The sequence below is a fragment of the Mus caroli genome, unplaced genomic scaffold (genome assembly GCF_978045245.1).
Source record: "Mus caroli unplaced genomic scaffold, Mus_caroli_1 scaffold_11, whole genome shotgun sequence".
Taxonomy (NCBI): Eukaryota; Metazoa; Chordata; class Mammalia; order Rodentia; family Muridae; genus Mus; species Mus caroli.
Window position 1 is genome coordinate 71,634,884 of NW_028227266.1, and position 14,134 is coordinate 71,649,017.

At 44.6% G+C, this 14,134-nt stretch overlaps 1 protein-coding gene across 2 annotated transcripts in view; it reads left to right on the top strand.

Moving 5' to 3' along the window:
• Positions 1–83: 83 nt before the first annotated feature.
• The window catches only part of Ccpg1 (cell cycle progression 1), a 29,834-nt gene continuing 15,783 nt past the window's right edge, over positions 84–14,134 (top strand). For both annotated transcript variants that reach the window (XM_021173388.2, XM_021173391.2), the window contains exons 1-4: positions 84–221; positions 11,739–11,807; positions 13,331–13,451; positions 13,771–13,847. In XM_021173388.2, the coding sequence (XP_021029047.1) occupies positions 11,748–11,807; positions 13,331–13,451; positions 13,771–13,847 (258 nt within the window). In that variant the 5' untranslated portion in view covers positions 84–221; positions 11,739–11,747. The remainder of the gene's footprint in view (positions 222–11,738; positions 11,808–13,330; positions 13,452–13,770; positions 13,848–14,134) is intronic.

Below are 14,134 nucleotides of genomic sequence, written 5' to 3' on the forward strand. Positions count from 1 at the left end.
CTTCGGGAGTCGTAGTTCTTTTTCCTCGCCGGGAGCTGGCAGGAAACGCAGGAGGAACTTCAAGTCCCAGCATGCCTTGCTGCGCCGCGCCTGCCACCGCTTCCCCGCTGCGGACGCCCGCGAGCAGGTTGTTGTTTTTATGAGGCGTCACTGGCGTCTGGAGCGCGGACGCCGCCACGGTGACAGCTGGCGCGGTCGGGCGGAAGAGGCGCTGTCTTCGGGTAAGACCCTGGGGCGCAGGTCGGGCTGATGGGGCGGCCACAGGCTGCAACTCATACCTTCGGGCGCAGCACCAGGAGGCTTTCTCCTGGTGGACGCCTTGGTCCTCGGGCGACCTCGAGCGGAGGGCGCGACCTGGCAGGTGTTAGGCGCGGGCTCGCAGGCTGCAGCCCCGCGAGCTCGGAGCTGGGCGCCCGGGGATTCAGGTGCGGCTGCATCCATATGCTGAGATGCCGCGTGCGTCACTCTGAGCCCGCCCGGAGGTCCCAGGTGTCAGGAATAGAAAAGTGTGCACCCCAGAAGTATACTCCTACTCAGCCCCGAAGCCGCTCCTTCCTGGCTCCCCTCTTCTCCTCCCGTTCTTCACGCTTCCCCTCCGGGTCCTTCCCAGCGTTTGTCAGGCTGACGGCTTGTCCTAAGTAGCAGCTGCGCGCGTGTCATTTGTGTTTACCTCTCATTTATCCCAACTCTGCCAGGGGCAGCGCCCGAGTTCTAGACCGCAACCAGCTGGGGTGTTTTCCTTAAGGGTGAACCATCATGCACTGCCCTCTCCCACTTTTGCTTTATTGGCAATATGGGGCTGCTAGTCCCCTAGAATGGGCAACCAGTTGGTTATTCTCAGTTAGGGGTGCTATGAGACCTTTCCAGCAAGGTCACATAATGTTTGAAATGTCAGCACTAACTATCTTAAAGTCCCAATATTTTTTCTTTCGCCTTTTTTTTTTTTTTTTTTGGAGTGGGTGGATTGGTTTTTTTGGTTTGTTTGTTTTTGTTTTTTGAGGTAGGGTTTCTCTGTGTATCCCCACCTATCCTAAAACTTGCTCTGTAGTCCAAGCTGACCTCCAACTCAGAAATCCGCTTGCCTCTGCCTTCTGAGTCCACCGACTAACTTTAAGATCCCAATCTTAATAGGTCTTAGATTTCTCAGGGGATATTTATCGTGTATAACTGGTGTGAATAGTTTGCTATTCTGACAAGCTCAAGTCACAGGGGAACTGAGAAGGTTAAGGGTGAGTTAATGCTTTTGGCTTTTTTTCTTTCTGTGTATCTCTGGCTGTCCTGATACTAATATATCCCAGGCTAGACCTGGGACTTCTCTTGCCTAAGCATCCTAGGCACTGTGATCATAGTTGGGTACTATGGAGCCTGCTGTAAATGCTATTTTAACCCTCTTACACCAGAGTTGAAATTCCAGTTAAAGGTGGTACCCCAGATATTTAGAAACTGAAGCAGGGGAATGTCAAGTTTGAGACCACTTGAGCAATCTAGTGGAGACCATATTTCTGTATAAAAAGATCTGAGAATGTAGTTCTTTGGTACAGTACTTGCTTAATGTATGTGAGGCCCTGAGTTCAAGCCCCAGGATGATCAAAACAACTCCTAGAACCAGTTTTGTACTGTAAGCCAAAGAATAGACTGTTGTGTTTCCATTGGAGTTTTAAGTATATTTAGCTATGAAGGTGATTGTCTAGGATGTGAAACTAAACTGACCTCGTTATGCTTTACTGTGTTTTCTGGGGATGCCACCACTTTTTTTAAAAAAAAGATGTGTTTTTGTATGTGTTTTGCCTGCTGTAAAGGCAGCTTGTGTGTGCAGTGCCTGTGGAGGCCAGAAGAGTCGGGAACTGTCCTAGTATTTGTTCTCCACCACTGAGCTGTTTCTTCAGCCCTGAAGTCTTTAAAGACAGTGTCTCATATAGCTCAGGCCAGCTACCAGTTGGCTATGTAGCCTTGAATTCTAGATACTCTTGCCTCCATTATCTTTGGATTCTTTAAGTATGACTTTCTAAAGTAAATGGGCTGGCAAGATGTCTCCATGGGTAAGGGGACTCGCTGAGCAAGTCTGTCATCTGAGGTTCATTTCTGGAACCCACAGGGTGGAGAGAACTGACCCCCACAAGTTGCTCACTGTCCTCCGAACACAGATGCACAGAGATGGGGATCTGTGGGGCTGGGTGTTGGGCTTAAAAACTAAAAGTAAATAAACGAGTTAGTGTAATGGCCTGGGTCTATTACATAGCTTAGGAGGCATAGGCAGAACAATTGGAAATTTAAGGCCAGTCTGGGCTACACAACAAGATCCAGTTTCAAAAAAAGGACAAAGCAGTATACAGTCCAATCAGGGTAGTTGGGCGGGTGGTGCACACCTGTAATCCCTTCACTAAGGAGGCAGGCCTTACCTCAAAAAAGCAAATCAGGAAATAGGAAAAAAAAAAACACATACAAACTGATCAACAACAAAAGAAACCAAAGCACAGCTGGGCAGTGATGGCGCATGCCTTTATTAATCACGGCCCTTGGGAGGTAGAGGCAGGTGGATTTCTGAGTTCCAGGACAGCCAGGGCTATACAGAGAAACCTAGTCTTGAAAAACCCAAAAAAAAAAAAAAAAAGAAAGAAAGAAAGAAAGAAAGAAAGAAAGAAAGAAAGAAACCAAAGCACAATCCTCAGTTATACTGAATTCACAAACCATATATGAATTTAAATGAAAATTATTTTGAGGAGAAGGGAAAGAGACCGATTAGTTGTCTGGAAAGAATAAAAAACATCCTAACAGTAATTCTTAGCATGTATTGTGTCTTTTGATATGTTGTTAACTAGAACAAAAATCAAACATAAAAGATACATTAGACTAGACAATCTTGGTTATTTTAATAAATCCACATGCAAAAAAATATGTGGAGGGGCAGGAGACAGTCTTACTGTATCCTTGGTTGGTCTCTGATTCACTGACCAGGGCCACCATGTTCAGCTGAAAACAGCTTGTTTATTTGTAAGGGTTTACAGTGGGAGTTAGCGTGCAGTGATGGAACTTGCCTGTAATCCTTATACATGGGAGGTCAGAAGAAGAATCAGGAGTCCACGGTCATCCTGGGCTAACAGACCCAGTTTGAAGATAATTAAGTAGTAGGCTTCATATGTCTGATCATTTGAGCTATATTTAATTTTTTTTGTTAGATTCATTGTGAACAGATAAAATTATACAATTCATTAGTCTACATCTTTGCTTCTGTTCTTTGAAAGAATAGTGACTGTGTTTTGTCATTAGCGACCTTAGGAGAAGTAACTCTCATCGGTTTGCCTTGGTTATATTTTTATTTTGTATGTAAACAGAGGAAAGGATAATTTATGGGAATCTCAGACTTACCATGTGATTGTGTCCTGGAGGTCAAATTCTGGCCGCCCAGCTTGGTGGCTGTGAGCCCAGGTATAACCTTTGAGTTATACCTCTGGTCCGACGTTTTGTTTTTGTTTTTCTGACACAGGGTTTCTTGGTGAAACACCCCAGGCTGTCCTGGACTAGTAGACCAGGTTGGCCTCCACCTGCCTCTGCCTTCTGAGCTCTGGGATTCTTTGTTTTCTTTTTTTAAGACAGGGTCTTCCTCAGCCCAAGGCCTGGAGCTTGCTGCAGTTTTCTGCCTTAGCCTTCTGAGTACAGGTGTGAGCCAGCATGAGCCAGCCTTTATTGCTTTTTAGATGGTAGTATTTTTGTTTTTTTAGGCTGTTCTGGTTGGGAGCTTTTCTCCACATGTCAGTTTCTTTTCAATATTTTCTGTCTGTCTTTTACTTGTGTTTTGTGTGTCTTGTGTGGATTTGTGAGCTGCCATGTGGATGCTGGGACTCAAACCCAGGTCTTCTGGAAGAACAGTCAGTGGTTTTAACCACTGAGCCATCTCACCAGTCCATCTTGTGTTGGTTTAATGTAGGCTTTGGGTCCATCCACAGGATATAAAAAGCATTTGTACTAGATTAATATGTCTGAGCTGCCACATTCCACAGTGCTATTGTAGGTGAAATTGTATTTTTCAACCAACGTAAGTATTTTTTAAATTATTTGAATGTTAACTGTAAAAATCCACACATTGTCGTTTGGAAAACGTCAAGAACGTGGCCTTCAGGGCCATCACTGCCTCTTCTCTAGGTCTTTATTCTTAGGAACAATCAGATTTGGCTAGATTAGGGCAGGTAAAGAGGTTGGTTTCAGGGCTTACTGTTTGCCTTGCTCCGTTAAACAGGACCAAATCATCTTTCAGTTTGAGTTCAGAGAAAGGTTAGTCCTGTAATATGTAAGGGTTGCATGTAATATATTTAGGGATTTTTATTTTGTTTTAATTGGGCATTTAGAAGGGTATTTAATATGTGAAAAACCTTTGAAGAGTCAGTAGGGTTTTCTGTGGAAGCTTTAGGAAGTCAGTAAGATGAGTTGCAGGTTTCCTCTTTCATAATATGAGAACAAAGTCTGATTTTTCTTAGTGAGTGTTGCTGACAGACTCAGCTCTTGAGTTCATATTGCCGATGAGCTCCAGAGAACGTGGAAAGGAAAACAGAATTCAGTGATGAACAAGTATCTGAGGTACCAAGTCTTTCCGTTACTTCCAAGCTGGAAGTAGCCCCTGTGTACCTTCAAGGTGGACTTGGGAAGAGGGACTCAGGCCTTTGTAAGTGACCTGTGAAACTGAGTACACATCGTGATGGCAGTGCCATGCACATTCTTTTGGAGCATAATTTTGGTGAAGAAACATCCAGGGTTTTATTTGTCTTCTAGCTAGAGCTGCGTAGTGTGTTCTAGTCTAAAGACCAGTTAGTTCCCTTCCTCACTGTGACTTAGCTCTTCTAATTAAAAGACCTGGAATTGTAAAATGGTGCCTCTGTGGTTGGGCCTTTCACGTTTGTCTCAGTCTCACAGTTAGATGTGTTGAGGTCCTTTGTTTGATTTCATAGGAAGTGGCTTCTTTTTAATGTTGCCCTCATGAGCAGCAAGACTGTTGAGTCTGAAATCCTCCTGGCAGGCAGGTGTGAGAGCCCTGGGTGGCGGTGGAGAGATGCCTTCTCCTGGGAAAGTCAGTTATCCGTTAGCATCTAACTCTGAGGTTGATCTGAAGTTAAGTTAATTGATACAGAACATTAATGTAAAGCAGTGTTTTAGAAATTTTTTTTTTTTTTTTTTTTTGGTTTTTTCGAGACAGGGTTTCTCTGTGTAGCCCTGGCTGTCCTGGCACTCACTTTGTAGACCAGGCTGGCCTCGAACTCAGAAATCCGCCTGCCTCTGCCTCCCGAGTGCTGGGACTAAAGGTGTGCGCCACCACGCCTGGCTAGAAATTTCTAAGTTCATTTGGAAGGCTTTACCAAAGTGATACAGGTCTGTGAAAGTGAAGGAAAACAGATGTGTAAAATGTACTGGGTTGGGTATCCACTCTTGAAGTTAGGGGACAGCACAGGAAGATCTATATCATCTCCTAGTGCCACTAGATCACTAGATGACAGTGGGGACCCTTCTCCCTTGTAACCAGATATAAACTAATAAATAGCAACTAGAAAAAATACATAGATCCTTGTATTAGCTTTTCTTTCAGTTATCTTAGATCATAGCTGTAAGAAAATAAGAGTAAATTATCTTTTGTGAGAACATCTAAAAATACAATTATAGTGTGTGTGTGGAGAGAGAGAACGAACATGAGAGAGAACAGTATTAGTATAGGAAAAACAGAGCCAAAACCAGATAGATTTGTAAAATGATGAAGCCACCCTGGACTCAGTGTCCCAGGAAGGGCAGTGCGCAGCCTGCCCATCTTAGGTATTAGTTAACTAAAATGGGGGGGGGGCACGTTTTTTTACTCTGTAAGTTCCTGTTTCTGGGATATACATGTGAGTTCCCTACCTATGGAAATGGGAGGTGTTTGATCCCCCAGAAGCCAGAACATAAGCAGTTTTTGTAAGCCATCTAATGTGGGTGCTGGGTAATTCGGGTCCTTTGAGAACAGTACTGCGCTGTCTCTTCAGCCTCATTTATTAGCTCTTTTAGGCTTTTTCCAAAACTGAACAGTAACAACCCTGGACAGCCAGGACATTTCCTAAGACTGCAGATAGCTGATGAAAGGCGGGCCTCCCTGCCCTAGGTGATTTCCCCTCGCTGTTTGAATCATTGTTTTCTCACTTTTAAAAAAGATGTGGCTTAGGCTATTTACTTCAGATATCAGAGCAAAAGTGGTTTTTGCTTCCTAATTTGCAGTGTTACATCATAGAAGGAAATTTACAGAGTAATGGTGTTGCCTCATTTCTCTTGCAGAGATGATGTTCTTGATGAAAAGGTATATTTAGTATATATAGCAGGAGTACATGGGTGGACCATATTTATTCTTTTAAAAATATTGTAATTGATTGTTTTTAATTTTAGTTTTTAAAAGATTTATTTATTTTATATGTGTGTATATGTGTGTGTGTCACTGTGACTGTCTTTAGACACCAGAATAGGGTATGGAATCCCATTACAGATGGTTGTGAGCCACCATGTGGTTGCTGGGAATTGAACTCAGGACCTCTGGAAGAGCAGGCAGTGCTCTTAACCTCTGATCCATCTCTCCAGCCCCCTTTTTTGTTGTTTTTGTTTGTTTGTTTTTCGAGACAGGGTTTCTCTCTGTAGCCCTGGCTGTCCTGGAACTCACTCTGTAGACCAGGCTGGCCTCAAACTCAGAAATTCACCTGCCTCTGCCTCCCAAGTGCTGGGATAAAAGGCGTACGCCACCACTGCCCAGCTTTTTTGTTGTTTTTAAAGGCCGAGTTTCATGTAGCTCAGATTAGCATCCAGTCTCACTACATAGACTAGGTTGGCCTTGAACTTCAGATCTTCCTGTCCTACCCTTTCCTTTGCTAAGATTTGTGTGTGACTACACTCATTTTTTGTTTTGTTTTGTATTAAAGACAGGGTTATAACTCTGTGCCAGGTTGACCTGGAGCTTGTGGGCAGTCTCCTGCCTCTGCTTTCCTGAGTGCTGGGGTTATAGTGTGCCAGGATTGCCTGGCTTACATTATTTTTAGTGACAGTGTCTTCCTACCGCATTTCAACCAGGAAAGCCTGCTTTTTACGGAGATGAGTCTTTGCACTCACTGATAGGATTACTATGGCCAGAGAAAAAGAACCTTATATCCTGTACTATGTGGACTCAACTCACTAAAAGTCTAGTGGGTAAAACTTTAAGGTAACATGTTAGTTTCGTTAACTTTTCAGGGAGAAAATGCTCCTTGAATTTGTGTCTTTCACCGTGCTTAAAATTGGTTCTGTCGTGGCGGTTGGCACACGACTAGGCAGAGGCAGCCACATCTCTGAGCAGCCCAGGATTCCTGAACAGGAGAGTCTGAGTCAGGAAGATAGTTCAAGGCCTGCCTGGGTAACAGAAGAATTCCAGTCGTGCCTGGGTAAGTTAGTGAGACCCTCCTGTATCAAAGTAAAAACCACAGGAGCTGTAGCCTGGTCTATAGAGTGAGTTCCAGGACAGCCAGGGCTACACAGAGAAACCCTGTCTCACAGAAACAAAGCAAAACCAAAAACCACTGCTTTTGTTGTTCTGAGAAAGGGTGTCAGTGTGCAACTCCTGCCTAGAACTTGCTATGCTGGTCTCAAAAACTAGGTAGCTTACCTGCCTGCTGGTGTTAAAGGCATACACCACCACAGGCCTTTGTGTTGTGTATGTGTCTTATTTACTTGCTGTGAAGAGACACCCTGACCAACACAATAGAAGAGATTGAGGGCTGGAGAGATGATGGCTCTGTGGTTAGCAGAACCTGTTGCTCTTCCAGAGGACCCAAATTTAATTCCCAGCACCCACATGACAGCTCCCAACTATTTGAACTCCAGTTCCATGGGATCTGACCAGGAACATCATATTATGTTGGGGAGCATGGCATTAAGCAGGCGAGCACAGTTCTGGAGTGATAGCTGAGAGTATGCCATCTTTCCAGGACACCCCTCCGTTTTGTTACATCCTAGGCTAGACTATGACATCATGCAACCCTAGTTGTTGGAACTATTCATCTCTTGTCTCAGACTCCAAGTAATTAGGACTATAGGTCTGAGGTTTTGTTTGTTTGTTTAATAGAACAGTCTGCTGTAAGGGCAAACAGGCATGGTGGCTCATGCCTAAAATCCCGGAATTGGAGAGTCCCAGTCAAGATGATAGGAAGGCCTGCCTGGGCTATAGAATCATTCCCAGGCCAGCCTGGGTAAGGCAGTGAGATCCTCCCTATATCAAAATAAAAGCCCCGGGGGCTGCAGCTCGGTGGTGAGGTGCTTACCTAGCATCTGTAAGGAAGGCCTTAGCTTAACTCCCCAGCACTGAAAAATGGGCCCACAGACTTTGAGTCTCCATTTTCTTTATCTCCCTCCCTCCCTCCCTCCCTCCCTCCCTCCCTCCCTTCCTTCCTTCCTGAGTTAGGGTCTCAGTCCCCAGCTCGGTTCCACAATCTGTTTTCTCACTTGGCTGGGGAGCAGAGCTGGGTTACAGGCCCAGCCACCATGCTTAGCTGCTTCTCAGGTAAGGAAGACCAGGTTGTACTGGGCTGCCAGGTTAGCCTTGAGTCTGGGCTCAAACACTTGATGGAAATAAAGTATACATGCAATCACGTTAGCCTTCAGAGCATTCCCTTTTTTCTCAATTAAAAAAAAGAAGTCATTTTCATTTTACATAAGCTACCTTTCACACCCCTGCAGTAGCCGGGTGTGGTGGTGCACACCTTTAATCCCAGCACTTGGGAGGCAGAGGCAGGTGGATTTCTGAGTTCAAGGCCAGCCTGGTCTACAGAGTGAGTTCCAGGACAGCCAGAGCTATACAGAGAAACCCTGTCTCAAAAAACAAAAAACCAAAACCAAACACAACAAACAAACAAACAAAACCCTGCAGTAATTATATCAAATAAAATGGAAAAGTGAAATGTCTGGCTGGGACAGGTGACACGCCAGTGCCATCCCAGAACTCGGGAAAGGAGGAAAGGAGGATTATGAGTTTGAGGCCAGCCTGGGCTACATAGCAAGGCTCAGTCTCCAAAATAGACACAGGGGCTGGAGAGAACTCAGTCACTAAAGTACTGTCAGGCAAGCGTGAGGACCTGAGTTTGGTATCCAGCTCCCATGTAAGACAGTGGCGTGGCGGCACTTGTTTGTTTATAGGTCAGATCAAGTTAGCTGGTCAGACAGCCTGGCCTGCTTGGCCTACTTGGCATGTTCCTTTTGAGATAGAATCTCACTTTGTAGCCCTGACTGTCCTGAAACTCAGCTTAGGTAGACCAGGCTGGCCTCAAACTCAAAGAGATCCACCTGCCTCTCCCTTATGAGTGCTGTGATTAAAGGTGTGCATGACTCTCCCTAAGAGACGCTGTCTTAAAACCACGAGGACTGCTTGCCACTCTTGTCCTCTGGCATCTTTATGTGTATGCATGCATGCAGGGACACGTACAGGCATGTGCACTCATGAACATACATAAGCACACAGAATACCTTAATTAACACAGCTATTTAATTAGAGTTAGAAGTAACATAGCCTCAGTACTGGGAAAGCTGATACAGGAAAGCCCCAAATTCTAGGCTAGCTTTGTTTATACAGCAAGATTTAGGCTAACGGGTGGCTTCGGTGAGACATGTCTCAGCTACTTTCTGATCCCCCCAAAATTTGTTTTGAATGCTCAAACTGAATTGGGTTGAACCTAATGCCAGATACATGTGAAGTAGTTGCTGTGCCACTAAGTTACATCACAGCCACTGAACCTCATTTACATTAGCTTGTAATGGATGGAAACTTTAAAGAGGAGGAGCTAGAGAGATTGCTCAGTGGTTGAGAGCTCTTGCTGCCCATGGAGAGGACCCCAGTTTGGTCCCCAGCACCCACATTGTAGCTCTCAACCGTTTGTAACTCAGTTCTAGGAAACCCAACACCTTTTGATTTATATGGGCACCAAGCCTGCTTGTGATTCACATGCATGCCGGCACAACGCACATGTTCATGCAAAAATACTTAAAGAGGATTTTTGAAAGGGAAAAAAAAACCTCCACAAGGTTACTCAGCTTGATCTGGAGCCCAAACTTGTAGCCTAAGCTAGTCTTAAACTTGTTGTTCTTCTGTCTTGGCCTCCTGGAGAGCTGGGCTTACAGCCTGATTACAGTCAGATTCTGGACAGGCATCCAAATGGACTCAGGGACAGCCCAGCAGCGTTGGCCTTTACCTCAGTCTGTGGTCTGCTTAGAATCACAGGATTGTGAGATAACAGTGCCCCATTCTTCTCACTCCTGTCTAATTCTAGAAGATAAGGAAATGGAAGCCCTGCCTTCTTCATAGTAAAATGTAGCTTATTAGGGACAATGTAGGGCATCATCAGACCAGGTAACTTGTCTGTTTGGGTTAATGAGGAATGCTGTTGTTTATTTTTATTTATTTATTTTTTGTTTTTGTTTTTTTTTTTTGAGACAGGGTTTCTCTGTATAGCCATGGCTGCCCTGGAACTCACTCTGTAGACCAGGCTGGCCTCAAACTCAGAAATTCGCCTGCCTCTGCCTCCCAAGTACTGGGATTAAAGGCATGCACAGCTATGCCCAGAAGCCCTCAAGTTACCCTTGCAGAACATGTTTTTTTGGTTATTTTGAGACAAATTCATACTATAGAGCTCAAGTGCTGGTGTCACAGGCTAAAACCAACAGAATCTATGGAGGCTGATGCTTAAGGGAGCCTACCTGCTTCCCTCCCTTCTGCCTTTCACCCACCCTGCCTCCCCCACCCCTCAAGTACTTGCTGTCTCTCTTAGGCTGGCTTACAGTTGGAAGCTCTCCCACTTCAGCTTTCTTAGTGCAGAGCCCTGGAATTGAAGGGTGCCATGCACTGCTGTCCAGTAGCCTTGGGAAGGTCATTGCAGACTAGCTATTCTTAGAGCAGAACGGAGGGTGGGGCAACTTCTTAAGAGTGTTTAGAATACCAGGTTGGCCTGGAACTTATTACTGTGTAGCCAGGAGTGACCTTGAACTTCTGATCCTTCTGACTCTACCTCAGATGCTAGGATTACAGATGGGTGCCAGCATGTTTAAGTCATATGGTGCTGGAAAACTCACCCAGCTAGGCATGCTACCAGCTGAGCTATGTCCCAGCTCCTGGATACAGTTGTGTTGGAACCACAGCCTTCAAATTAGATCTAACACTTTGATTGTGTCTGTGCACTAGGCAGAAGCTAGTTAAAGAGGTGGATAATCTCAAGGCTAGCCTAGGCTAGCCTTCGTGGAGTGGCAATGTAAAAGCTTTCCAGATGGAAGAGCGACCAGGCAGCACTGAGCAAGGTGCTACTTCAGGACAAAAATGAGGTCCTTCTCAGTGTCTTAGGTTTGGAACCACCCTTTATAAAGCCAATTGAGGTATTGATAATAGTTATTTTAATTGAAATTTCTCTGTTGGCTTTTCACAGCTCACTGCTGTTTGAAAGTGAACTTAGGCTGCTGCTGTCTGGTCCCAATTAACCATCTGCCAGCAGGATCCTAGGTATTCGCCTTTCAGATACAACTTCTGTTGGTCGCAGCAGCACAGCTGGGAGGTTGCCTTAGCTCAGGAGGGTTCCCACAGCTTAACGATTTGGTTTATTCTTATAGCTGTGTAGTCGTATGGTCGGTGTGGAAAGCCTGTGGTGGTGTCTCAGTTTTACCTGGAGGTTATGCTGTGTGGTAGAGCTTTTGCAGACATTTAAAAACGTGTTACATGTTTCATTGTATTATAGACCTGAAAAATGTCTGAAAGTTCCAGCGACAGTGACTCATCTTGTGGCTGGACTGTCATCAATCATGAGGTATGTTCTCCAATATGTTGTTAGCAGTGACAGAAACTGCTTTATGAAGGTCGGTGTTTTCTAGGGAAGTGTGGCTTCCTTTGTAGTTGGCTGTTTTCTCACCCATATTAAACTTGCCTGCTAAATGCCATTGAGCTACATACAGCCCTAGGGTTTGTTTTTTTAACAGACAAAATTTTGATATAGGGTTTTAATAAGTTGCTCTAGGTGGTCTTGGAGTCAAGTGTGCAGCTCATACTGATCTTCGTGAGCTTGGAATCCTCCTGTCTCTGCCTCCTCAGGCTGGGCTGACAGGCCTGTACCAGCACACCCAGGGTGTGGGGCTTTTTGGTTGTACTGAGACATTCAAGTCTCACTGAGTAGCCATGGCTGCCCAGAACTGGCCTCACATCCACAGCGGTTGCTTCCGAGAGCTGGGGTTATAGGTATATGCTAGTATGGCTGGCTTTTGTTTTGTTTTTGAGAAAGTCTCCTTCTGTCATGTAGGCTGGCCTAAAACTCAAGGCACCCTTCCTGCCTCAGCCTCCCAGGTATGGGGATTAGAGGCATGAACCATATCTAACCTCATCACCCTCTTTTAATGGCGTACAGAACTTAATAAGAAAAAAATATGTATTTTAGATTTTTATGTGTGAAGACAGCAGTTCATAATCAAGAGGAAGTGTGACCTTCTCTAGAGAAGCATCCAGAATTTTGGGAACTGCTGAAAACCATAGCTAGACTCATTTCTACATTATTCTACCTGTCTTCCTTAACTTTGAGGGGCGCCGCAAAGTTCTTTGTCAGGTGCTGCCTGGTACAACTACATTCTTACGTAATTTTTAAAGACCTTCTTTGTGGTACATTTTTTTTTCATTTCTATTTTGGGTGTGTGTGTGTGGAGGGAAGATCAGTGTCTTACTGTGTAACTAGGAGAGCCCCTATCTAAATTTCCACACAGCCCAGGCTGAACCTCTAACCCTTGATCCTTCTGCTTTACTTTCTGAGCACTGGGATAGAGGCATGTGCCTGGTTGTCTTCTTTGTTGTTGAGGATGGAGTCAGATTCTCTGGGACTGGAGGTACAGATGGTTGTGAGCCACCATATGGGTGCTAGTAACTGAACCTGGGTTTTTGAAAGAGCAACTACTGAGCCTTCTCTCCAGCTCCATCAGCCTTCATTTTTTGTTACTGTTTATGGAGCCAAGTATAGTTGTGACTGGGATGGAGCCTACTACATAGTTTGGGCTGCTTTTAACTCCTGAGCTCTCTCCAGCCTCATAGTGCAGACACTCAGGACTCAGGGTTTGGCCTTTAGTGTCATTGAATAGCACAGTCATCTTGTGTTCACCAGACATTGACTTGAAGGCTATGGCTCCATTTTGCAATCTTCTACCTGCAGGCCTGTATAGACTGAGTTGAACAAAGCCAGTCAGGACAGATACTGTTTAGAGTGTGGTAGCATCAGGAATTTTCTACATATCATCAGTGAAATCCAGTCTTAGGGAGGCAATAGCTAAATTAATAATTACCACTTTCCCCTAGGGTTCTGATATAGAGATCGTGAATTCTGCCACAGCCAGTGACAACTGTGGACTGACTCTAGAATGTTCCTTAGTAGAACAAGAGGAGCTGCCTGTTCTTTATGTAGGGCATGGAGGTGAAGGTAAGTTAAGTTCCTGTTTTGTTTTGTTTTTCTGGAGATGGGGGTGTCATCCTTGATTGCCATTGGAATGGTCTTACCCCAGATGTTCAGTGGACTTTGTTTTAAGTGGAAAACCTGCCAGCAAGTGTCTGAGAGTAGTTAGAAGGGTGCTGACACCTGAGAGCCTGTAATGAGTCACATTCCCTGTGTGAAATTGTCCCTTCACACTTACAAGTAATTAAATTTGTTAGCAAGAGCAGAGGGACTAATGATATGTAGGCTGCACAGTTAAAGTGTTTACAACAAAAGAAATAACCATACATTTTTGGTTTTATACCAGAAAGCAGCGCAAACAACACATCGTCGGTGGGAGAAGCCATGTTGTCATCAATGAGAGAAACCAAGTCAGCAGTTGAGGTAAACTTTTATTCTGTTCTGTGGATGTTTGATAAGCACTGTCTTCCTGTTTATACATTCTACTCCTACCGAAATTATAGGAAAATCTAGTGAAAAAAGATCCATCAGTTTTAAGGTTAAAGTGAACTTTTTTGGGTTTCAGAACAGGACTCTAAGCAAGCGCCTGCCTCAGGTTACCCTCACAGCCGACTGTGACTAGAAGATAAGAACCTCTTCTGAGTTAGCTAGCTTATCTGTTGGTTTAATCTGGTTAACCACTTTAAGTATAGTTTATTCTTTTAATCTAC